The sequence below is a fragment of the Doryrhamphus excisus genome, linkage group LG3 (genome assembly GCF_037039965.1).
Source record: "Doryrhamphus excisus strain RoL-2023G ecotype Guam linkage group LG3, RoL_Dexc_Guam_v1.1, whole genome shotgun sequence".
Classification (NCBI taxonomy): domain Eukaryota; kingdom Metazoa; phylum Chordata; class Actinopteri; order Syngnathiformes; family Syngnathidae; genus Doryrhamphus; species Doryrhamphus excisus.
In genome coordinates this window covers 17246664-17273801 of record NC_136359.1, presented here as the reverse complement: position 1 = coordinate 17273801, position 27138 = coordinate 17246664, and the positions used below count along the sequence as shown (strand labels likewise).

General features: G+C 40.8%; 1 protein-coding gene across 1 annotated transcript in view; it reads right to left on the bottom strand.

The window, feature by feature from the left end:
• adgra2 (adhesion G protein-coupled receptor A2) overlaps positions 1-26163 on the bottom strand; it is a 42303-nt gene extending 16140 nt beyond the window's left edge. Inside the window, exons 1-2 of the mRNA XM_058070174.2 lie at positions 25452-26163; positions 4284-4355 (exon numbers count right to left, since the gene is read on the bottom strand). Of these exons, the coding sequence (XP_057926157.2) occupies positions 4284-4355; positions 25452-25690 (311 nt within the window). The 5' untranslated portion in view covers positions 25691-26163. The remainder of the gene's footprint in view (positions 1-4283; positions 4356-25451) is intronic.
• Positions 26164-27138: the final 975 nt, after the last annotated feature.

Sequence of the window (27138 nt, the reverse complement as noted above, 5' to 3'; positions counted from 1 at the left end):
AATCGTGGCTTTGAGGAGGTTTGTCCCAATGAAAGGGCTAACTGTGTCGATTTCTGTGTGGAAGACTGGGCCAGGCCTGGAGGGTGGCTATTCATTTAATCGTCCTGCTTTAGCAGCAGCAGATCAGATTGCAGTCAGAGTGAATAGACATCTGATGTGAGTGTTGTCCTTCAAATACCTTGACAAGAAGTGAGGTTGCCCATACTAGGAAGCATGCACATAATAGAAACTGAAGAGAGATGCGTGTGCGTGAGGCCAGTGAGCAGACTGTTTATCTTCTTCGAGTAGGGGGAGAGATGCTGTGTAATTCCCTGATGTGTGTTTACTCAGCCCTAGTGGGCTTGGCCTTTGATTATAGTGCTGACCACATAATATGACTAACTGTTCACTACTGCTCCAAATGACAAGCACATGGAGATGACACACTGGAAGCAATGAGACGACAGAGATGTCAGGTTCATTTGGCAAAACAAACATGGCCGCTCACAGGGAGGAAAATGTAGCTCTGCTGAATTCTTGCAAAAAAATATGAATTTGGCACTTTAAACAGCAATTTTCCCGTGCGTTTTAATGTAATAGTGAGCAGTGCAGCTCAATGAAAGGATGAGGACGTCATCGTGAGTGAGTGGACCTCCACGGCTGTGTGTCAGAAAGCCAGCCGAGGACTTTAATGAGGCCTGCATCATTTGCGTTATATGCCTCCCCACCAGATGCTTAAATCTTCCTATGACAGGGGTGTCCAAAGTGTCATTATTTGTACTGGCCCTGGGTATATTGTAAAAATAACATTAATTCATTATTAGTGAGATTTATTATTACATGTTATAGTAATGCCTCGTTTATTAAGGTTAATTGCTTCAATTAATATTTTTCTAGTTAGAGCATTGACAACCTGTTTATACTTGAATTTCCCAATATAGTAGAGACAATAACAGTAAATAAGCAATTTATTTAGAAATATAAAACCATGAACTATTTTCACATTTGGAACTAAACTGTGTGTGAGCATGAGTGCGTGCATACGTTAAAATGTCCCTACAATGCGTAACCTTCTGCACGCTACACTCCTCCATGCTCTTGCACTTCCTCCTTGCTGTCAAGTGGCCATTTTTATGGTTTAAAACTGATCTAACAGGGTTTTAAACTGCTTTTAGTGTGCATCATCATCGCATCATCACCTTGCACCAAAAAGATGCATAAATACACTTCGGGATTGACGTTTGGGTTTCTAAAAATGGAAAAATACGTAGGAGGTATTGAATGGACAAAATGTTTTTCAGTGGAAAAACTTTGGACATACTTGCCCTATCTGAAACCTTTTTATGGCTGTGTTAGTTTGTGTGTTAGTCAGCTTCTTCCAGCCTCCAGGAAAACCACCACCCGGTTCCCTCCTGCTCGTTTTACCACCGCTGCCGTACAAGGGCCAACTAGTGGCTGAGCTCAGGTTTCTCGACCCCTCGACCCTTCAGCCTTATGGGGAGCTATGTCCGCACGTACAAAAACAAGCAATTCCAGTTCATTTTACGAAAATGCTATATTCTCATTTGCGAGGTGATTTCCTGTCAACAACTTCGTCAGCAGTGTCTTTGTAAACAACATGGAACAAGATAATTGGGTGAGAACATGCCTTTGAAACCATTCACTCACATTTTGTTTTCCACCTAAAACAGTAAGTAGGTACTAACAAGGTAATTACAGCACATTTTCCCTTTCTTTTAACATTTTTGAGAAGTCTGGTAGCTTCATTAGTGGCAGAGGTGAGTGGCATGTGGAATTAATACAACTTCATTGTACACAAACAAAACTGCAGTATGCGCTATACAGCGTTAATGGCATCCTGACAGTTGTTGGTAAACATCAGAAACATCAGCACAATCCAATGATATACGATACATGAGCTGCACCAAAATGTGTGCCTACACAAAGATAATAATGCAGAGTTTTGATTGACACCGTCGGAAACTGAGGTACTGAGCTGAGGTAATCCAACGTCCATTCTGTTGTATTTTGTATCCAGTATGTGTGGCTTCAAACAGAAAATAAGGTGTATTTCACAATGTAGTTTTCTGTATTGTCAGCCTTAGTTGTGGAACTAACTACACAATACAATATAATGTCATTGTCCATTTCTATTTCTTCTACACAAAACATTGCCACCTGTCACTCACTGAGTTGCATTGCAAAATCTACAGAATAAATTGTTATGTGTTTATTTCAGTTTGCAGTTCAGTTCAGTTGGATTTTATTTTGTTGGTTATGCTATAGTTATAGCTATATATATGCTATAATTAATACTTCATCCTGATAATGATATGGTTCATGATAACGGGCCCAATTTACAATTTTAGTCCAGAGTTTCATACTTTGCACTTTATTGTGTTCCTACATGGATGTTTGTGCCACATGGAAATGTGCAGCTTTCCAAATTGTATCGTTACCATTCATTCATTCATTCATTCATTTTCTACCGCTTTTTCCTCATACCTATGGACAATTTGAAGTCGCCAATTAGCCTAGCATGTTTTTTTGGAATGTGGGAGGAAACCGGAGTACCCGGAGAAAACCCACGCATGCACAGGGAGAACATGCAAACTCCACACAGAGATGACCGAGGGTGGAATTGAACCCTGGTCTCCTAGCTGTGAGGTCTGCGCGCTAACCACTAGACTGCCGTGCTGCCCTGTATCGGTACCAGCTTTATTTATTTGGCTAATTATTTGTGAAAACATTAACACCAACTTGTGTTACTTGTTGACAGTAGAAGATGTTATTTTTGTTGGCAACTGGTCATCATTTTTAAAATGAGTTCAAATGAATATAATGTGTATTGTCTATTGTCTTTTATGCACAAACTGAAGGGAAATGCATCCAGTTGCATCCCTTTAGAAGACGTTAAAATAGGGCCCACACACCTCATATGACAAAGGGGATAAGAGGAAGCTACAGTAATAGCAGAAACTCTAAAGCCAAATATCATTGAGTGCCACCTAAATTATGGGAAAATATGCCTCTACATTTTAAAGGCGTCACTTGAGACGTCAGTGTGAGACCTCAGAGTACTTCACAAGATCTCAGTTCAAGGGGCATTAAAGGATTCATTCTAGACATGTGTTTCTTTTTTTCTTTGGCTTTTTGCAGCACTTATATGTAGACCATACTCAACAAGGGGTGTTAAGAGAAAAAGAAGATTATACAAGAAGAATATTGACCCGGAGTTACATAAAATAAGCAGTGTTACCTTGCACATTGTCACTTATTCACTATATATAGTGAAGCTATGGCATTTTGTTGGTTTTACATTTTCCACTAGTGTGGCAGTTAAGAATATTGAAAAGTGAGATATGTAGAGCTCAGCTGCGATATAGAAATACATTTATTTCAGTTTTTTTTCACCTTTGCAAACTTTTCTGTATTTAAAATGGTTAACTTACTGTTACACTTGTATGAGCATTAATGTTGAAATGTCACTGGAAACATTGCTTGCACATTTTGATGGCTCTATGGCATAGCACAGGGGTTTTCAAACTGGGGGGCTATTGAGATGCAGTGTCATGACCTTAAAAAGGCACTACATGTTCAAAAACCCTCCGATGTGGCTGAATTACAACAATTCTGCAAAGATGAGTGGGACTAAATTCCTCCACGACGCTGTAAGAGACTCATTGCAAGTTATCGCACATTTGATTGCAGTTGTCAGTTGTTGCTGACATATGTATTTTTTTTGTTTGAAGCATGGTAACTGTGTAGCTGCAAGCGGGATCATATATTGAGCTGAAATGGAGAAAGGAAAGAGTATTTTGATTGGTAAAGTTATCTTCAAAGCCCCGGCGGATGGCTCTTGTTTGCGTGTTTGAGTTATCATGGATTATCACGGATTATCGACTGCCATATTATGTATTTTATAAAACTATGGCAGGAACAACATTCAATTAAAAGCACTAAATGAATACAGAGACACCATCCTACTTTAATTATACTTTGACTCACTGGAAATTTGTGGGAAGCTCCTTCCTTCAAGCCCATTGAAAAAGATATGATAAAACAAATGATATCTCAATTGACATGATAAAAAAAGACTAGCGGTACGTGTAACTATGATCATTTGTCCGTATAATTAAAGCATATAGTTTCAAATCAATGCTCGTTAGATGGAAGCACATAAGAGCTACTCTGCTCTCATCATCACATCCTGTGTGATTTGCTCCCCACAGTCCCCCACAGCAAAATACACACGTAATACACATGACAGGATGATTATTGATCAAGATTGATGAGCTACTCACAGTTTCTCCAGGGTGTTAAGTCCAAAAAAGGAGCCATTTTTTAGGACTCGGATTTTGTTGTGGCTCAGTACACTGCAAAGAAAGAGAAAGCAAATTTGAGAATTATTCCTCTGAGGATGAATTCAAATACATTTTATGCCGCTGACGTTTGCTTGAATGAAAAATGAGGATGTCAGGTTTCACCAGGCTGCACGCAACAAGGACCCGAGCCAGATGACTGTGCACTTGTTGCTGCAGTCGCATGAGACACCACCCTGGCCAGACATTAGACTAGATGGTTCCAATTAAAGACTAAAAAGAACATCAAGATTATAAAGGGAATGGTAATCTTGATCATAATTTTGCATGCATTCATACATCAAAAGGAAGCCCCTTTTTGTCAAACACATGGCAATGCAAGCTGTGTTTGTGCTGCTGGTGTGCACGCAGGAGGCTTATCACAGCGTAGACACACTGGAAGTGAGGCTCAGATAAGTAGTAAGGGATCATGGAAAATGGAGGTTAGAGTCAACAGGGCTCTTCACTCGCCACATTGTGTGAGTGAAGTCCCACTCAGAGGCGAAGTGACTTAAGTGATGCTTAGGTAGTGTTGAAGGGATTATGCCTAGACGGGCTATATATAGCATCACTTCATTACCTCCACCGAGCATTGTTTCCTACAGGACTGCAATCTATTTGTGGTGTGGGGCTTAAGGATGCAATAATCAAATGTGCATAATTTGCCATGTATTTTTTATGGCATGAAAAGCAGAACAAAATCCAGATTAACTTCCACATCATCACATCTCAATGACAAGCGGTGATCTAAGTTTAATATGTCATATTTAAAGGTGCATTCAGGGACATTGGGTCATTTCATAACTGCTCTATAGCGACAAAGTCACTAAATTGTTGATGAGACATGTTAAGAGGAAGACTTTTTATGCCTTCACCTGTACGCAAGCTGCATTCACTGACGGTCCCAACTGGTGGTGCCAGGTCCATTTGTGATGGTCCAAATGTATTCATGGTGGGCCACCACAAATGAATGAATGCATGGGAAACACTGTAATACACTTGTATTGTTTTGATTGTTGTGATAGTACACAAAAGCTACACAACCATTAAACTTTGTAAATGGGTAGTACATGTGGGGCAAATCCTGATGTCGCAGTTGTACTGGGCAAAAATATACACATCTATTGAATTGATTTTAGAATGGAATATTGTTTATTTTCTTGCAATTGAAATTTTATTGCAATTTACCCAGGCAGAGAATAAAATTGTTTGGTCCTGTTACTATGTCATGGTCAGTGTGACATCTGGGCACACTAGGTCTGGTTGACTTAGTGCTCAGACTCATGAAGACACACCCTAATTGTAGCACATCACATTTATAATATCTTATGCTGCAGCTGCACGGTGGATGAGTAGTTAGCGCACAGCTCGGGGCTAGGAGACCTGAGTTCGATTCCACCCCCATCTCTGTGTGGAGTTTGCATGTTCTCACCGTGCATGCATTGGTTTTCTCCAGGGATCCGGTTTCCTCCCACATTCCAAAAACATGCTAGATTAATTGGCGACTCCAAATTGTCCATAGGTATGAATGTGAGTGTGAATGGTTGTTTGTCTATATGTGCCCTGTGATTGGCTGGCGACCAGTCCAGGGTGTACATCGCCTCTCGCCCGAAGACAGCTCGGATAGGCTCCAGCACCCCCTGCAAACCTTGTGAGGATAAGCGGTAGAAGATGAATGAATGAATCTTATGTTGCACCAAAACTAAGTGCCAATTTTGCATTTGTGTGTGGCTTTTTTTGGTCATTTACTGCCTCATTGTTGTAATAGTACACATTGCTGTTGCAATTATTAACAATTATATATATTTTTTGACTTTCACAGTTTTACCCTACCTGCCCTGTGTGCTTGTTGACTGTTTTTGGGGGGGGGGTTACAGCACTGTGATGTCTCATGGCAGGAGCACCACGCTGCCATAATTAACACGGCCTTCGGGTTTCACAACATTTCCCGCTACACCACATGGTGATTAATGGGGTGTTTGCGACATTAAATGTGCCTTCATTGAGACGGTTGAGCCGTGGGTGCACCTTTAAAGGGGGAGCTGACTGTGAACAGTCTGCGAACGCCCCCCTACTTGTTTCCTGCCACATCAATAAAAACACTGCCTTCAACTCCATGCCCTCTAAACCAGTTAATGACCAGATTAAATCATTCAGACTCAATTTTCTGGAACAAAACGGTCAACACTCACCTCTTTCTTCCACTAAATAATCTTGCTGGAAATAAAGACAGGGAATGTTAACTTGTAAACAATAATTACAGTTACGGGCGCCTTTATCAACATGTTACTACAATTACCTTGCATACTATCACAGAAATGTTATTTTTCTATGTTAAGACTGCAAGTACCTCATTCATCTTAGGTATTATTCAGTTAAGTGTTAAAAATAATCTTTTTCATGTCCTATCCTGCAATGTTTCTAACCTGCTCTTTGTGAGCATGTGTTAATATCAATAATATCAGTAATATACTGTATATCTAATATGCATCAATGCAAATTGATAAATAAAATGAGCCTATTCTGATTGGAAAAACAAATTGGGGTTGTGTACATATTGGATGGCTCAAACATCAGGTAAAAAGGGCCCCATGACGAACGCTCTCAGTGCCACGTGGAGGTCAGAGGTCAACACAGTGTGCAGCACAGGTGCAACTGCTGACCATGAAATGACCAACAACTCACAGGACATCTTGTATGCGCTTCAGATTAATGATTTTTTTTTCTTCAAAGAATACTGGCACCGACTGAATGACGTTAAGATGAGAGCGGATGAATGAGGCATGTCATAGCCTCAGTGTGAACCTCTGACTCCAAGACATGAGCTCTATCGTTTGGCTTTAAGGACTCTATCCCTGCTATAACAGAAAGCAGCCCCGACATGAGAAGCTATAGTCATCCGGAACTGCCGGAATAATTCAAAACAGACAGAAGAGGAGAAAGTCTCATCTGGTGAATGAACACGGCATTTAATTCAATACAGACAGTAAAAATACAGATTATTCTCCTTGGACTCAGCTGATTAGGAGACACGAGTCGGAGGACTGAACACATGTTTGAGTGTTACCTTCAGCTCCATCATCTACAAAAATACTACTAATTATTTGACCCCTATGTAACTGGTTTGTTAATGTCAAATGTTAAAGTGACCAAAGCAGAATGTTTTTGGTCATCTAAGCCCAATGAGAAAGCGGAGGAAGCCATTCACAGATGGAGAATACGTGAAAGAAGCGGTCAGTAAAACAAATATCAGAACATCTATTCTCAGAATTTAAAAATAAACAGTGCAAAAACAGTTAATGTCAGGAACAATAGGCAAGGAAATAGGCAACAAATATCACCAGGAGGTAATTCAAATTCAGCACAAGCATATTGAATTTATGATGATGAGTCAAGTGATGTTAACCATATTTAGCAGACACGACTAATAGGCAGATATGTGAACTCTGATTGGCTTGTTTATGTTGGCTATGTGTTCTTTGAATTTTACACTAATACTGGAACAAATCGTTCAGCGACACATGCACTCAGCACTTCTGTTAGTTATTTCTGTTGTCGGAACAAGTACTATTTGATGTTAGGTTACAACTACTACATTTATAGGCTGTCTAATGTTTTGTGGCGCCACACTATTTTCCTTTACTGGAAAAACAGGCAAAATGGCTCCTTTCATCGTAAAGCTTACCGACTCCATCCGTAAAGGCACAATAATGTATGACTGAAAGATGTCCAATATTGAAACCTATACAGTGGAACCTCAACATTTTAAGACATAAAGGTAATGCAATATGGAAACTGACCACAATTTAGGAAGAAAATATACAAAGTTCCACAAAAAAATGATCAACATCTGGGCATAAAAATTATTTCCTCCACAAGAAGAAATCTCTTTAGCTTTTTTGTGATGCCACGACAAATGGACACTCTAAAAATTGTGATGACAACAATAAAACCAGAAGTGGGTTATTCTGACAGAGAGGTAGCATATCAATCAAAGTGTTCCATGTGTGTCTGTCCTGGCTGCTCAGTGAAATACTGCAATCAACAATGATGGATTGAATGTATCAGCTGTGTAAACAAGCTCACCTCCTTGTATAATGCATGAATAAACATTTTATTGTGTTTATTATAGAGGAATCTACTTATGTTTACACTTCTATGAGAGTAAAAATGCTTAAAAGCCTCCTTTTCTAGTTCCTTAAACACAACATGCAACAGCACTTTACTTTATGTTATTTTACAATACAGTGATGAACTTATTTTTACTCTTGTATATTGACTAAGATTGTTGAAATTAATTAATTAATTACACCATGACTTGCACAGCTTGTTAATAAAGATTATGTGGTTATAATGAGGCGGCACGGCGGTCAAGTGGTTAGCGCGCAGACCTCACAGCTAGGAGACCAGGGTTCAATTCCACCCTCGGCCATCTCTGCATGTTCTCCCCGTGCATGCGTGGGTTTTCTCCGGGTACTCCGGTTTCCTCCCACATTCCAAAAACATGCTAGGTTAATTGGCCACTCCAAATTGTCCATAGGTATGAATGTGAGTGTGAATGGTTGTTTGTCTATATGTGCCCTGTGATTGGCTGGCGACCAGGCCAGGGTGTACCTCGCCTCTCACCTGAAGACAGCTGGGATAGGCTCCAGCACCCCCGCGACCCTTGTGAGGAAAAGCGGTAGAAAATGAATGAATGAATGGTTATAATAAAGGTTACTATAGGTTATAATAAAGGTTTATGATGGCAACAGTTAGATTTACATGATCTTTAAAGGGAACCAATTGTGTTTAAGGCTCCAATGTACTTACTGTATATTGATTGTATATGTTGCATTCAAAGAAATATGAAAATCACTATTATTTGAGTCCTGCTAAGACTTTCTTCAAATCTGCACACCAGAACTTTAAAGCCGCCATTCACAAATAAGCAAAGACCACATGTTTTTTTTTTCTCTCCCACAGACAACAAAAGTCGCAGATTTCCAGCAATATGGAACACTTCCAGAGGCAGGACACTAGTGTATGATCCCCACAATGTGATGTTTAGCTATAGCGAGGACATTGTTCTCTTGTAAACAATAAAGAGAGAGCTAGTCTGAGAAGGAGAGAGGCCACATTGTGTAAACAGACAGAAATAGTCTGTGTTCCCATCAGGCTAAACAGGAAACCCAGCCAATTAGCTGTTTATTCAGAAGCCGACTTCCAGGGTCAGGGCTGGGAGAGAGAGCATTTCCTGGATGGCCATCAAGCAGACAGAGCTGTGAGTGCAGGCAGGTGGCTTCTGACACACATGACCGTAAACTAAGGCAAACAGAACTAATATGAGAAATGCACACGTTTAGTTTCTCCATCCTCGATACGTACATCTGCTCTCTGGTGAATGGCTACTGAGGCCTCGCTCACATTAGAAAACAGACTGCATTAATCTAATGAGACACATGGCAGAGCTGCACGCTAACTCAGTCCAGACTAAGTCACAGCTGCAGTTAGCATCTTTCATAACTGATTTGATGTCATTTATGTGAAGACTGGAGCCCCGTGTCACGCCATGACTTCATGGATCCATGTACAAATCAGATAAAAACTCCGGATGAATTCACGCACTGCGACCACTTCCAAACATGCTGCTCGTGTCATGGTTGATTGTGTGAATAGGCCCCTATTAGTCTCATATATGGGATGCCTTTAAACTAGGGATGTCCGATATTGGCTTTTTTGCCGATAACCGATATGCCGATATTGTCCAAATCTCAATTTCCGATTACGCTATCAACTGATACCAATATGTGCAAAATCACATGCATTTTCCTTGAGTAAAATTGTTGTAAAGTAACAATACTCAATACAATAATCTGAGTAGATAATTCATGTATAATATATTTGTGTTTCTTGTGCATTGATTTATGTTATTTAAGATTTTTATTTTTAGTCAAAGGCGCTAAAGTAATGTCAATTATTACTACTGTATGGGATGAATAAAGTTCTTATCGTGCCCCTATTAGTCTCATATATGGGATGCCTTTAAACTAGGGATGTCCGATATTGGCTTTTTTGCCCATAACCGATATGCCGATATTGTCCAAATCACAATTTCCGATTATGATATCAACCAATACCGATATGTGCAAAATCACATGCATTTTCCTTGAGTAAAATTGTTGTAAAGTAACAATACTCAATACAATACTCTGAGTAGATAATTCATGTATAACATATTTGTGTTTCTTGTGCATTGTGCATAATTGATGTTATTTAAGATTTTTTTTTTTAGTCAAAGGCACTATAGCTAAAGTAATGTCAATTATTACTACTGTATGGGATGAATAAAGTTCTTATCGTAAGCATGTGAGAAGATTAAATACATGGTTTTTGGTGCCTAACCGTTTCCCAATTACTTTTTATTACTATGTCATGTCGGACTCTATAGGAATGGCAGAGCTTGTTAAAGTTATATAATCTAAGGTAATGTCTCAATCAATTTGTCATTACTGTCTTAGTGACCAGAATACTACGTATGACTTATCTTCCAATATTGTTTGATGAATAATAGGCCATAATCAGCTACAAAACAGCGACCATTTATTAATACATTTTTGAAAACAAAGCACTATAGTGAGGGAGCAATGTTCAAACAGTGTAGGGTCAGTAAAAGATACAATAAACTGCAGAAAAGGTAGTATAGACATCTACAGGTAAGTGGGTGAGTATCAAGGTGTGGATACAGGAAAAGGAATTGAAATGACTATGGCATCAATGCATAGTCAATCATCTGTCAACTATCTCCCATGAACCAGGAAGTAGACCGCTAACTAACAAACACACAAATATGACTTCAGTGATACAATGGCTGCCACGCCCAGTCACCCATTTCACATCTTTTTTTCTTCAAGCTACAATGCCATGGTCCCAAAGCCAGGTCATTGACGACTGAGCTATACTGTTCTACGGTTCTATGCAGCCTGTGGCCAAGAAGCTGCAGGGGGAGGCCTCGTGTGTGTGTGTGTGTGTGTGTGTGTGTGTGTGTGTGTACCTGCAGCTGGCATATGTTTTCCACAGCTGCTTCTGGTTGTGGGTCATTGCATGTGTGGTGGAGATGGGAAGTGTGGTGCACAGCAGCAGTGACAGTTCTCCAGATCATAACCTGGTGTCGAGGCCATGTCCTGTCCAAACCACAGCCAGAAGGTTCTTAAAGCCAAACACACTGGTCCCAGATCTGGTCCCATCTGTTACCACTCCAGGTTTGGTGACAGAATACTCCATCTTTTTTTAGTATTTATTTAGTATATCTTATTTAGTATTTATAGGTATGAATGTGAGTGTGAATGGTTGTTTGTCTATATGTGCCCTGTGATTGGCTGGCTGCTTTCTGTTTTGCCCATGCAACTTTCTGCAATAATTATAATGAATTTCTCAAAATGCATCCACTTGATCAAGTGCAATTCCATTTCCTTTTCTTCTGCATATCCGTGTCCAGGTCACACGGGCAGCCATCTCAGTACGGAAGCTCAGCCACCTCTTCCCACTCCAAGGACTCCAACTCTTCCAAGGACACCAAGGTGTTTCTATGCCAGGTGTGAGACAAAATCCCTCCATTGTGTCCTAGGCATGCCTGAAGCACCTTTCCAGGGAGGCGTCCGGATGCAGGAGCCACCTCAACTGGCTCTTCTTGATGTGAAGGAGCATTGTCTCTACTCTGAGCTGCTCCCAAGTGTGGACCAGGCTGTGCTTCTCCCTTCTGGTGCGGAATGGTTTGCCAGAACCTCTTCCAGCCCTAACCTTTGGAGTCCACTATCAGGTTCGGGGTTTTCCATCACGACTGGCACTGACCACCTTGCAGCCACAGCTCCGGTCAGCTGCCTCAGCAATGGAGACACATAATATGGCCCATTAGGACTTTATATCCCGGTCCTCCCTTGGGATGCGGGTGAAGCTCTGTCAGAAGTCAGAGGTGATGACTCGACGAACGGGAGCCTCTGCCAGACATTCTCAACACACTCTCACTACACTACGCTACTCACTACACAATCCAACTCATCATAGGTGGTGATCAGTTGACAGCGCAGCTTCTCTCTTCACCCGCGTGTCTGTGATCAAGTACTACACGGTGAAGATAATGATCATTTAAACACAGCAACCCCACAGTTCATTCAGCAGAGACGGAGAGGCGCAGCTTTAGTGTAATAAAGAGTGTCAAAACAAGCCAGTGTGCCACTGTGTAAACACCATTTAACTCCAGATTTGGTGTGTTAGACTGGAGGACCACACGCGAGGTGAAAGAGCAAAGCCCTCAAAAGAGCCATAAAAGCAGCTCTAATTCTGAGACCAACGGGAGCCACATAATGAGAGAGTTTTTCCATGAGAGTGTCATGACTGAATTAAAGTCGTTTTAATTAGCATGCTGACTCCACGATGCAGTGGGGCTTGAGCTCATGTAAATAATAGAAGTTTCCTCAGCTCTGGTGAAAGCGATAAATGTATACTTCACGTGACTACTATGATTTGTTATGGCTCAGAGTATTCCACATACACTGTATACCCCACACCCCATTTCAAGTGCAGCTCCAAAAGATATTTATCTTTATAAATATATACAGTATACACACAATATGCACTTGTAATGAGTCATGAGGACAGGCTTGGTGGATCAACAATATATGGCCGCCAAACCAAAAGCAGTGTTTGTTCATTTAACCTTCCTCTTGTGTTAGCTTTCTGATATCATCTCTTATGTTAACGGGTCGGTTTTGACCCATGTATTGAATCAGCTATAAAATACACTAAAAACAATAAGTTACCATCAAATTTGCTTCTCATCTCTTGAGTCACTCCCTTAGTGACCTAAACGGTAGCCTTCAAGTTATTGCCTTTAAACTTAAATCTTAAATCTTACCACTTCCACACGGATAGGGAGGATAACTATAACTAGGGAGGATAACTATTAACAGTTATTTAACCTTTAAATCTATGGTTAGATCTATGGTGCTCGGGTCAATTATTCATGTTTCACATGGCAAATGTTCTCTTATTATGTGTTCTATTTTAGGTAATAGGTGACTCTAGGGGTGCTATTTCATGTCTAGAGGGCTCTAATAATCATAAAAATATCATATTTACAAGGTCACATGAGCATGTGTCTTATTCATGTTTCACATGGCAAATTTTCTCTTATTATGTGTTCTATTTTTGGTAATAGGTGACTCTAGGGGTGCTATTTCATGTCTAGAGGGCTCTAATAATCATAAAAATATCATATTTACAAGGTCACATTAGCATGTGTCTTATTCATGTTTCACATGGCAAATTTTCTCTTATCATGTGTTCTATTTTAGGTAATAGGTGGCTCTAGGGGTGCTATTTCATGCCTAGAGGACTCTAATAATCATAAAAATATCATATTTACAAGGTATTTCTCTGCTCTAACTACAAAAATATTTAATTCATAAATACAGAATCATACTTCATGGAAAATCACTTCTCATGGTCGGGGGTCTGGGGTATTGTCATTCTTAAGCATACAAGTGGAAAAAATAAGTTGTCATACAATAATAAATGACTTGTGGACGTGACCACTGTGAACACAATAACTTTGACACCAAAATATGACACAGATATATTTTTTCACCCCGTGTTGAGACATGTCTTGACCCAAAAGAAACAGTTATCATTTGATTGATGACCTGATAACGAAATCTGACATTTGAGGCTTATTTTTTTCCAAAATGTTGGTCAATTTCCACAAGACGTTAAATCATGTGATTATCCAAATATGACGTACATACTGTAGATAGCTAGTAAGTGTGGTTTTAGCTGCCATGAAGTATGTATAGTACTAACTGTGTATATGCAAGGTTGTGTATTCCAAAGACAAGATGCAATCTGCAGTAGAATTTAGATGGAAGATAACATGTTTAATTTTACTTCTGATGTCTGTGGTTTGGCCAGACACAGTGTGGCTTTTTGGTGATCATACTTTTGGTGAAGTACATTGTTATTCTGAGCAATGATGTGTGAGTTAGTGTAGCGAAAAATAAAACTATATAAAAATGACATGTTGGCATGTTTGTGCCAAATCAGCAAAATGTTGCTCTCCGCTACTGGTTGTGCATTATGTGATGCTACTCTCTACAGCAAGGGTCTCAAACTCAATTTACTTGGGGGCCACTGGAGCTAGGGTCTGGGTGAGACTGGGTCGCATCAGGTTTTCCAAAAAAAAACCCAAAACATTTATTAAAAACAAAAAAATTTAAAAAACTTCACTTTGGTTCCAATTTTCTACAAGAAAAGGTCTGATAAAACATTCCACTGTTCTCAAATATCTTACTGTTTATTTTTCTACACAAAATAAGATGAAAAATAAATAAACAAATCAAGAATAAAGAAAATCAATCAATCAGCAATAAATAAATAAATATAATAATAATAATAATAAAACGGCAAATAATAAAAACTTAAGAAACCACATATAGTTGGTGGGTAGACAAATTAATTTTCAGATTATAATTAACAAAGCATTATTAGAGCCCTGTAGACATGACAAAACACGACTATAGTCACATGTATATTTACAACATATTGCGCAACTGCAGGGTCTTGAGACACATGCTTACTCGCAAACCAGAGAGCTAGCGACCTAAACGGTAGCCTTCAAGTTATTTCCTTTAAAATTAAATAGCCAAAAACTTACCACTTCCACACAGATAGGGAGGATAACTATTAACAGTTATTTAACCTTTAAGATGAACATTAATCAAACGTAATAATTTTTTCTGGGTACATGATACCATACAACATCCATATCAAACTTGCGCGGGCCGCACTAACATTAAACTTTCATATCAAGGCGGGGGCCTCAAACTAGTGTCCTGCGGGCCACATTTGGCCCGCGGACCGCATGTTTGAGGCTCCTGTTCTACAGTATATACTGTAAATGGAGTTTCATGCTCAGGTTGAGGATGTTTAGCATGGTTGTTTGCAAAGCCTCTCTAATGGACTCTCGCATAGTGGACTGAGTGGGGGCACAAGCAGGGATCTCTCAGGATGGGAGTTGGTTGTGTCATCTTTGTTGCAATAAGTGCTTTCTAAGAGGCCTCCAGACTGTGCAGACAATTCACCGCCTCGGTACGTCCACATTACTTAACCCTTTCGTTGTAAAAATACAACCCGAGCCCGCGGTCCTGGGAGCCCCCTTTCGACCCCGAGTTGGTCCTCTCAGAGTCACTGTACTCAATGTCAAAGGGAGACTAAATGCCCTTCAGCACAACAGGCACTTTGGTGACAAATGCATGTCAAGATTTGAATGTGCTCATTGTCTCTGAGCCACTAGGGACCACCAGAGAATGCCGAGCAGCGACAAGGCCCATTTAGTACTTGTCATGGAAAGGAGCATCCATGTAATTGCACGCTAAATATTTTGTATTTAAGTGAGTCAGTCCTCCGACAAACCACAAACAGCTGAAGAGATTAGTGACAATCATCCTTCAGTGGAAACCTTTGTTATGTTGACTGATTACTATATAACAGATTTATATACACACACATATACTGTATGTATGCAGTATACAAATATATACATACACACACAAACACATTATCCATCCATTTCTACACGGCTTATCCTCTCTTATCCTTATCAATTAAAATATTTTTTCATGATTAACACATTTTGGTTCTCCCCGTGCATGAATGGGTTTTCTCCGGGTACTCCGGTTTCCTCCCACATTCCAAAAACATGCTAGGTTAATTGGCGACTCCAAATTGTCCATAGGTATGAATGTGAGTGTGAATGGTTGTTTGTCTATATGTGCCCTGTTATTGGCTGGCGACCAGTCCAGGGTGTACCCAGCCTCTCGCCCAAAGACAGCTGGGATAGGCTCCAGCACCCCCGTGACCCTCGTGAGGAAAAAGCGGTAGAAAATGAATGAATGATGTAAGGTTACGTCATGATTCCTGGAGAATTATTTCAGACGACAAGAACCTCGAACTACACACAGCCAACCATGTTGTTGTGGTAAGCAGAAAATGAAATCCTTTCATTTTGTGTTGATTTGCACTAAACGTGTGAGTACTTGCTTTACACATGTGCTACAACTGCATACATGTTCATGGTAATCTGTACACACAGTACATACAGTGCAGTATACGATATATACATACGGCACATAAACAGAAATCCAAACAATGTGGATGTTACGCTGGGCAGGAATACACCCAGTAGCTCGGGACTCTGCTATATTCGTAGCTAAACTTGAGGCTAGATGTAGGAAAGCAGCCCCTTGATACTTGATATGTGCACCCACTTATTATAGAGGGTGCTGCATTGTGCTCGGGTTAGCAGGCTGAGCTATAGGCAACCCTTTGCGGTTTGCGGTCGTGTGTGTGTCTGTAGATTCAGATGCATGCGCGACCTCTCCGATTTATTTATAGGGAAAGTGTGCAGTTTTAACTCAAATTGAGTATGTGTGCACAAGTGGTGCAAATGCTGGTCTAAAATTAAAATCCGGGTTTTTTAAACATCTCTAATTAAAGTGGGGAGGACCAAAGCCTATTTTGAGAGCTGTGGCCATGCACGCCCTTCCCACATGAGTGTTTGTGTGTGTGCGTATAGTCAAGCTGATGGATGAACACACACACACACACACACACAAAGACCAAGTGTAGAGGAAGGTTATTAGACAATCCACTGAGTTGTAGACAGGAAGTGTGCTCGAGTAGTCTTTCTTTCTAGGCAAGCTTTACCAAAGATGGACAAGCAGTGAGCATGTAGGCCTAAACAAATAGCCGCCATCAGAATATTAACAGTCGGAATACTGCTGCATTGTGGAAAGTTAAAGTGGAATGTTTATGGCAGCTTTGCACGAACACAATAGTCATCTTAACCACAGTGTAAAGTGTTTTTACACCTCTAATGAGGCAATTTGGTGAATTTAGCCTCTTGAATCAGTGAGTGGAATGTGGTGTATGCCTGGCGGACATTGTCTCATTGTTTTGTCTTATAACTAGCCTCTGTTTTCTGCTCCTGAGCAAAAGGGTGCTGGGAAATTCGGCTGCTTGTACAAAAGCATGGAAACATCTATCCCAGTTTCCCTATAAAGCATCTGTGACCGCCGTCACCACTGATACACTTTCACTGCATCCTACAGGTTTGCTCCATGTACAAATGACTTAGAATTCATAACAGCTTCACCATCACACTCGCTTGCTTTTCAAACCCTTAATAGGCCACCCTATGCTACATAATAACAAAGGTAATCCGAGATAATGGTGAGGTCATGGTTTTATTCGTTTACATTTGCACAGTTCAGCATGTCTGAAATGGAGGAGGAAGAAGCGGAGATTATTTAATCCTATTCTTTTTCCGTGTTTCACTCTTAATGTGTTCATATACATTTTCCAACAGGGAGAGAAAGAACAACCAAAGGGGGGCAATGGATGGAAAGTACATGCAACTGTGAAAGAAACGGTGAAAAGGAGGAAAAAGCAGTATAAAAATAAACAAATAAATACATGAATGAAATGAAACATTGTGTAAAGCAAAAATAAAAAGTAATGTAAAGTAATGATACATGAAGGAATATACAGTAAGGTTCTCAGCATTCATATAGTTTACTTTGAAAAAAACATAATCTTGTACTGTTTCTTTAAATAGGTTACAGTATTTGAGTTACTCGATCCTTCTCATCATTTTTTTGTGGTTTGGTCCCCAACATATCAGACAAGAGAAACGAAAAGAGAATACCAAAGTTGATTAATCATTGATTCATCAATTCATTGTTGCAGCCCCAATGTACACATACATCCATTTCCTACCGCTTATCTTCACAAGGGTCGTGGGCATGCTGGAGCCTATCCTAGGCTGCAGGTAGACCCTCGACTGGATTTTTTAGAAATTAATTATTATTAAATAAAATAAACCTTATAGTGGTATATTGTGGCTTATAATTATTAAATATTTTAAAAGTTCCAAAATGATAAAGCCAATAATTTGCAGGAATAATAATCTTCCAATGAGTGCCCATTACAGGGTTAATGGTAATGGTTTCATTTCATTTGAACATGCATCAGATTACAATTGAATGCATCACATAATCAGTTCACAGTTCCACATGTCCAAAAGTAGTAGGAAGAAGCAAAGCTTATTAAATCCTACCCCTCCATCTGGTACTTTTACAATCAGTAACTGCTACTTTTGATCACTTCCTGCTTTCCTGATATAATTACATTTTTTTTTTACTTAATTTAATTTTATTTATTTATTTTTGTCACGTACCGAAGTACGAGGTGATCTGACCATCCAATGACATAATGTGTACCATAGTAAGTGTCAATATAGTGATATGTATAGCACATCATGACTGGTTCAAGACTCTTCATCCTTGTATTTATTAGCAAACATCACCTGCTTATATTGTTTCTTTAATTGGCTCATTGTTGTGCATTGTTTGAGGTCCTTACTCAATCCATTCCATAGTTTGATTCCACATACTGAAATGCTATGGCTTTTTAACGTAGTCCTAGCATATAAGTGTTTCAAATGTAGTTCTTCCCTGAGATCATATTTGTCCTCTCTCGTAAAGAAGTATTGGATGACATTTTTAGGTAATTGGTTATTTTTAGCCTTATGCATTATTTTAGCTGTTTGAAAATTAATTTATTATCAGCAAGTTTAAGTATTTGTGATTTTAGAAATAAGGCATTAGTATGTTCTTTGTAGGCGGCATTATGAATTATCCTTACTGACCTTTTTTGCAGTACATTTAGCGAGTGAAGATTGCTTTTATAGTTATTACCCCATACTTCCACACAGTAAGTAAGATACGGTAGAACCAGAGAGCAATAAAGAGTGTGGAGTGATTTCTGATGCTTTGTTCAATATTGAAATGTATCTTGGTTAAGTTTGAAAACTTTCTTCATCCCATAAAATGTCTACAGTCACTTTTTAACATAACTTTCAAGTTTTTGGTTTGTGGGAGGAAGACATAAGAAAGATATGTATGCGGGACAACATTCTAAGTCTAGACTGCTATGGACCACCATGCTGCTTGGAAAGCGGAATGCTGATAGATATTCATTTCACGCGGTCCCAAATAGAGTTTTATGTGACTAATGAGAAATACCGGCAATGGTAACGTTGATTATCATGTAATCAGATCAGATAAAGGATGTGCTCAGACAATGTATGTTTTCCTTTTCAGGCGCATTTCTTTCACTTGGATGATCTATAGAGCAATATTTATTTTCCTACACGTCTTTGAAACTTATAATTAACGGCAGCTTCAAGCTCGCTGAGAAAAATGCGGTGATCTCATTTTACATGACGTTTCTCTACAATAGCTCATTGTTGCATTTAGAAAATAAATCAGCTGGATTTCCATTACGGTTTATTCAAAGTTGGAGCATTATATGACTGCTGCAGTTTTAGTAACTACAGTTGCATTTGACCTTCAATGACTGTGAGTATTGGTATTATCCGGTTAAATATGTATTTAAGTGAATGAACATGATGTTTAAAGAAATAATACAAAGGAAGCAAGTAGACATATGTTATTATAATGCAGTAGATGAATGCACCATTGTCATGCATATCACACACACTCACACTATAGCCACAGGCATTCCCAATATAGACACCCATTATGCCCGTGTGTGTCTGTAGACCCACAACGGGAAATTCGGGGGCCACTGTGGTCAAACACAGGGAGAGGGAAGTTAACACTGGCAAGGAAACGTCAAAGTCAAGCATTTTTGGAGTAAGATAAGAAGAGTTTGGCGCGAAAGGAAAAACTAAAACAACACCGAGCCACTTGAGACGACTATAATACATCTTTGTGTCTGTGCCAAGTTTGACAAAAAAAAAGGCAGTGCAGTTTAATCAACATGCATGACCAGGCGTTAAGTGAATTCATAGTCAAGCTGCAGCACAACACAGTAGGCATGCGTCTATGAGCGAGAGGGTCATGTTACCTTGACCTATAAGGGCATTTTATAGTCCCAGCCTTGTGTGGCATTGGCAGGTGCTCTAATGGGCTGTAAGCTCAAAGTATCCAATGTCAGGCCTTTGTTTGCTTTTTTGATTTATTGCTGACCACTGCCCCTGCTCACGTGTGGAGGAGCGGCCCCTACTCTCAACACCTTTTCCCCACATAAATAAACTCCAGCTCTGCAGGAATGCCTCAGCAAGGCTCTCCCTGTGCTATTGGGATCCTCCCCGCTGATAAGATGACTGTTTGGGACATCTCATGGACATACACATACTCCCGTCTGGACACATAGACTCACTCGCAGACGCAACCACAGAAACATCTGCAACCTCTTTGCAAGATGTCCACGTGGGCCACAAGCTGGAGTCCAACAACAGCCTTAAAAAGATGAAATGATAGCTGAAGGGTTCAGATTGATACCAATGTAGCCAATCAAACATTCTGTCAGGATGAGTCGGCTTGGAGTGAACAGAGGCCAACAGATGTAAGCAATAACGCACTGGTGCTGCTGGGATGCAAGGCATCTCCGGACAAATCATACTAAATGTACAGTGGAAAATTTGAAGCCAGACAATTCGGAATTTCACCAAAATGTTCAAAAAAATATGCCACTAAAATTGTCAATGAATATCTTGATTTACAGTGGATGAATAGTATTTGGGCATAACTGTATTTATAGCCTATTCACCCATCCATCTTCCTCCTGTTATCTGTGATCGGGTCGCGGGGGCAACAGCCTAAGCAGGGAAGCCCAGACTTCCCTCTCCCAAGCTAGTCCAACTCCTCCCAGTGTATCCCGAGGCGTTCCCAGGTCAGTTTAAATTTAAAAATTTGCAATTTTTGCACAATACTGTACAATAACAAGAATAATACTGTACAGTGTAGCGCATGCTCAGCTGCCGTCAGATTGAGTTTCCATTATTCGGTTGCAGAACCAATCTGTTGTTGCTCTCACTTTCTATTCATCCCTGACACATAAACATCACGGCAAAGTACTTTAACTCCTCCCCCTTTTCCGAGCAAGACCATGGACTTGGACGTGCTGAGTCTCGTCACACTCACACTCAGCAACTAACCGATTCAGTGAATGTTGGAGGTAACGGCTCGATGAATCCAACAGGACGGAATCATCTTCCCAAAGCAGAGACCCAATCCTGCAGCCACCAAACAGGAACTCGGGAATATCTATATTTGTCACTAAATCGCTGACAAAGGACAGCACTGATGGAGTCCAACCCTCAAGGGAAACGGGTCCAACTTATTGCCGGCAATGCAAACCAATTTGCTCTTCAGACAGACACACATGATATGGAGGCTGGCAAAACCATCTTTGACCTTATAACATCCCAACTAGATATGAATCAACAGCGAGGGAATGTTGACTTAGCTGAGCTAAAGGCAGCAAATGTCCGAAACAGCCCAAAAGACTCATTTAGAAATGAGATATGATAACACCTGAAATTCAAAGTGGAACCAGTACAACTATTCATGTGCAACAATGAAAATATTTAGATAGGATATTTTTACCGATGGCAATGACATTCCTAGACTCAAGTGTAACCTTGCACTGCAGCTGTCAAGGACGACCATGTTGACCCCACAGCATCTGTGTCCTCTAAATCAGGCCGGCACCCACCGAGCTGACACCGACAATGACGACACTTTTAACAGTCAGGAACAATCACATGTAGATAGATAGATAGACATCCACTGTGTTCCCGTTTGGTATGACCTTCAGCTATTCAGAAATTCTTCAAGGTCATGGTGGAAGTGAAGCCAACAGGAGAGCCACTATACACTCTTGATTGATAACCGATCAATCACATGGTTATTATGGGAATTAGGAATGTAAAGCACTTTATTGTCAATGCTTCAAGGAAGATTCATCTGTCTGTTCCGCTTATCCGACTGAGGGTCAGGGCTGGAGCCTGTCCCGAGTGACTAATTTGGGCAAAAAGCCGACTACAGACTGGATTGATCATCAGTCAAACACAAGGAGATTGTCAATAGTCATTCATCCCATGCCAGCTGTGAGACGTTCAGCTATGTGAACGGCTACATGACCAATGACCTTCGAACTAAAACACCGAGGGAAATATAATATAAGTAGACACAATCACTCTGCTGTCCAAACAATAGAAGACATTTAACTCTATACTGAAGCGCTACTTAAAACTTTACCTATCAAAGATTTGACTTAGTATGACTAAGTTGACTAAGTCTACTTTCCTTGCAGAATGCATCCGTCATGTATTCATCCTTTTCCATCCCCACTTCATGCATAAAGGCTAATAATAATAATAGAACCAGAGAGGGCAAACTATGCTCCCCCTTTCTTTCTCCTGTCTCCCCCCAGTGTCAAAGATATGTTTGGGCAGGGGAGTTGGAGTCTCCTGGGGCACATCCCTCTGAACCGCCAGCCAAACTTCTCCCCCTTATTCCCGCTCCCTTCTCTTTCTCTCCAGTGTTTCTACGTGGCTCCTACACCTCATGTTGCACTTTCTCCTTCACTTTATTTTCTTTTTTTTTTTTTCCCGCATGTGCACCGTCCATCATTTGTCCCACATATCTCATGAACAAATGCACTTTTCACTCCTCTTATCCGCCTCCCTCGGTCTGTCTGTCCTCCTCCCCCAGAGAAGCAGCTCTTCTGCAGCCGTGCATAATGAGAGCTAAACACAAGCTTATGCTGGCTCACATCTGGAAGGAGTTTGGACATGGCAGTTTCCTACCAAGACGCCTAAATATTTAGGTTAAGAGTTACTGCGTGTGGATGAGCCTGTGATAAAGGGGTGGGAACGGGAGAGAATCGGGGAGCCGGAGATAAAGAAAAAGAGGGAAAGTGGAACAGACGACTGGAGCGCATGGCTGTCACTTGTATAATGCATCATTAAAGCACTGATAAGCGTTTATAGGAGTGGGGGCGAGTGCAAGCTAACATGATTGTGTACTCAAAGCAGCAGAGACCAGCTAAAAGAGGAGGTGACCGGTTGCTCCTTTACGGCTGGCAGGAAAAACAAACAGCGAACAACTAGTTTTAATAAGCAAATCCACATTGGGATTTCCCAGGAGGATGAAGGGCCCCAGCCGGAATGTTCACAGGGGCCAGCTGTTGTGCGTTACACATAGCAGCCGGCCCCCGGAAGCCTCTGGACCTGCTGAGTCCACCTCCAGCTCTTTGCCTGCTCAGCTAGGAGGAGATCCCAAGGAGAGAGAGAGCACCCTGCTGCACCTGGAATACTGTCAGCATTGGATGGAGGAATGTCAGGAATAACATGAATATGGACACAAGAGCTCACATTCCACATCTGGAGCAAATGTCACGAACACCGATTGGCAACAAAACAAGCGGAGTGAATGTGTAGCACTGTCAATGCGCCATTGTTCATATAAGAGATGAATGCCTTTTTGGTCTGCAGCTCCATGGCACAACATGGAGTGTTTGTACCAAAACAAGCTGACCATAATGAGTAAGTGTATCTTCAATCACCTCAACCACTGCCATTTTCCCCTTGCCATGTGTTTACCAGATGTATAATCCCGACTTTATTAAGCCAGAGACATAAGGCTCTATAAATGGACCACATTAGCTCTCCTGGGGCATAAATCCACTTACTTTACCTCATGTGCTCGCTCCACTGGAGCCCTTTTCTTACAGTGCAGCGACACTAACACACGGTGGGAACAAATAAAGCCCGAGAGCAGCTGTAAAGAAAGTATTTGAAATAATTCCTCGTGAGTGTACACCAACGCCACCCAAAAATGTGTCAGCAATAGATTATGAGCCCGTTCATCACATTAGATTGTATGTTTTGGCGTGGATCGCCCTTCTTTCAACTTAAGTCCAAATAGACCACACAAACGAGTGCGTCCCAGTATGAACATATCCGACTAACCTCGTGCTAAATTATCATGATGTCACACCACTCTCGCACGTTTCTTTTCCTCAGGAGGACGTAATTGGGAGCCATATTTAATGGAAGGAGAAAGAACTGTGTTTGTGTTTATGGTCCTGGAAGTGGAGGGAGGATTTAAAGTGACAGGCTCGTGTCAAAGAGGCGGGGCCCCGTGATAGTTACACTGCGATGATGCACAAGGTGACCCAACACTACAAACTATTCAAGATGTTTACCTTTGACCTAACAAGTATTATAATTGCCGCAAGAACAAAGTTCATGGGTTTACATACTTGTTGAATGCATACACTGAGGAGTCATAACATTAGGTACACCTGCACAATCTAATGCAATCTGATAGATGGGCTGTACAGTATTATTTGTCTTATTGTACGGTATTGTGCAAAAGTCCAACGCTAGTTTTGTTGCCATTGTGCACATTTTGACTCAGTAAAGCAGTAGTGAGACAGACAGTGTTAGAAATTAAATTAAATTAAACTGTGTGCTTCCATTGCATACATTTTTAAAAGACAAGTTGCTTGTATTGATATAAGTGCATCATCATACTGTTTATAATCCTTGATAAACTGTAATAGTAGCCATAATAACTTGTAATGTAGTAGGCTACTACACTGCATCATACTGTGTTTGTTATAGTTTAGTCCCCTTATTTAGCTAAACATTAAAAACACTTCCATTGTGATGCAGTACTGCAAGGTAGATTATATTATATTGTATTGTATTGTATTGTATTGTATTGTATTGTATTGTATTGTATTGTATTGTATTGTATTGTATTGTATTGTATTGTATTGTATTGTATTGTATTGTATTGTATTATTCATTCATTCATTCTCTATCGCTTTTCCTCACGAGGGTCGCGGGGGTGCTGGAGCCTATCCCAGCTGTCTTCGGGTGTGAGGCGGGGTACACCATGGACTGGTCGCCAGCCAATCACAGGGCACATATGGACAAACAACCATTCACACTCACATTCTGTATTATATTATATTATATTATATTATATTATATTATATTATATTATATTATATTATATATATTATATTATAAATTATAGTGTTTACAGACATCTCTGGAAGTTTCGTGTGTACCTAATGAAGTGGTCAGAAGATTCGATACAGATTCATGTAAAGAAGTCAATCAAATATGATTTGATACCCAATAATGCAATAATAATAATAATAATAATAGTGTTAAGTGGTGTTCCAACTCACAGCGTGACGGTCCTATTGGGCAGTAAGCCGGCATCAGGCGGTTCGGTCAGCTCCTCCTTGCTGCAGCTCACCCTCCGCCCAAGCACCTGGGCTCCGTGCGCCTTGGAGCGCTCCTCCGTGCAGCTGCAGCCGAGCAGCCCGCGACAAGCGTGGGACGGCCGCGGCCCGGAGATGACCAGCAGGAGCAGCAGCATCAGCACCACCACACGGCTGGGGATGCCAAGGCCGGGTGCAGTCATTGTCCTCGGGCAGGATCTCAGCGCAGCCACAGGTCAACCCATATCTCCAGCATGAAGTCTCCAGAGGGGAGTTGGGGGAGAAGTTGGTGTAGGAGTCACTAACTCGGGGATACTTTCCTCCAGAAGTTAGTCTCTCTCTTTTTTTGTTTACTGAAACACCGTCCCGGTTGCGTGTGTTCCGTTATGTCATCGCGGAGCGCTCATTCCCTTATGGAAAATTCAAAAAGTGCACAAGACATCACTCGTGAAGACTGCCCAGATGATCTTAGCCCTCTTCTCCGAGTTAATCCAGCGGTTGATGAGAGTCACATCTGTATAAAAGCAGGCAACCGGGGGGAGAAAACGCTCACCCAAAAGTTGTTTGGCGCTTGTTTATCCTGCTGCAGATTTCCACCAAGCACGACTTTAGCTATGTTTAGTAAGGAAAGAGTGCAGAAGAAGAGTAAAGAGGAGGTGAGCCGCATAGTGTAAAGTTTCTCAGTCTAGCGGTTCTTTCTGCCTGCTTGTCACACTCACTTGCTTGGACGCAAACGTGGTCTCCAAGGTCCTAGCGCCTCCCGATTACAAGTCAACCAGATGTCTGAGAAACTTCTAAAAACAGTATTTCACTTTTGACACATTTTAACTTATAGGCTTGGTATTAATACATAAATAAAGCTACAAGCAAGTTTGAATGTTTCTCTATGTAAAATTAATTCATTCATTTTCTACCGCTTTCCTCACAAGGGTTGCGGGGGGTGCTGGAGCCTATCCCAGCTGTCTTCGGGCGAGAGGTACACCCTGGACTGGTGGCCAGCCAATCACAGGGCACATATAGACAAACAACCATTCACACTCACATGGAAGTTAACCTAGCATGTTTTTGGAATGTGGGAGGAAACCGGAGTACCCGGTGCACGGGGGGAACATGCAAACTCCACACAGAGATGGCCGAGGGTGGAATTGAACCCTGGTCTCCTAGCTGTGAGGTCTGTGCGCTAACCACTCGACCGCCGTGCCTCTGTGTAAAATATGAATACCAATTATGTATAGATGGTACTGGTAAATGACATCAGGTAGGGCTTTAACATGCTGTCAGTCCAACACACAGCTGCAGATATCTGCTGGAGATTAATGAATTGATGCTTGATTAATCATTTTTATTCATTTGTAAGGATTATGGGAAGATTCACTAAGGGAGTTAATTAAGACTTATCCCCAGCCATAATAGTTTCAGTGACTGAAACAGTAAAACTAAAGTGGAAGATGACAAGGGACATACTTTCTATGAGCAGATTAGAAAGAAATGAATGGCTCCATGTCAAACAAAGCCTTGTTACCATTGTTTGTCTTGGAAGGAGATGTTGATGTTTGATAGCATCAGTCATGCTGGTGTAAGAGGCGAGCTGGCTGTGTGGCTGCAGTGGGACAGAAAGAGAAAGCCAACTTGAGAATAAATTCTAAGGGGT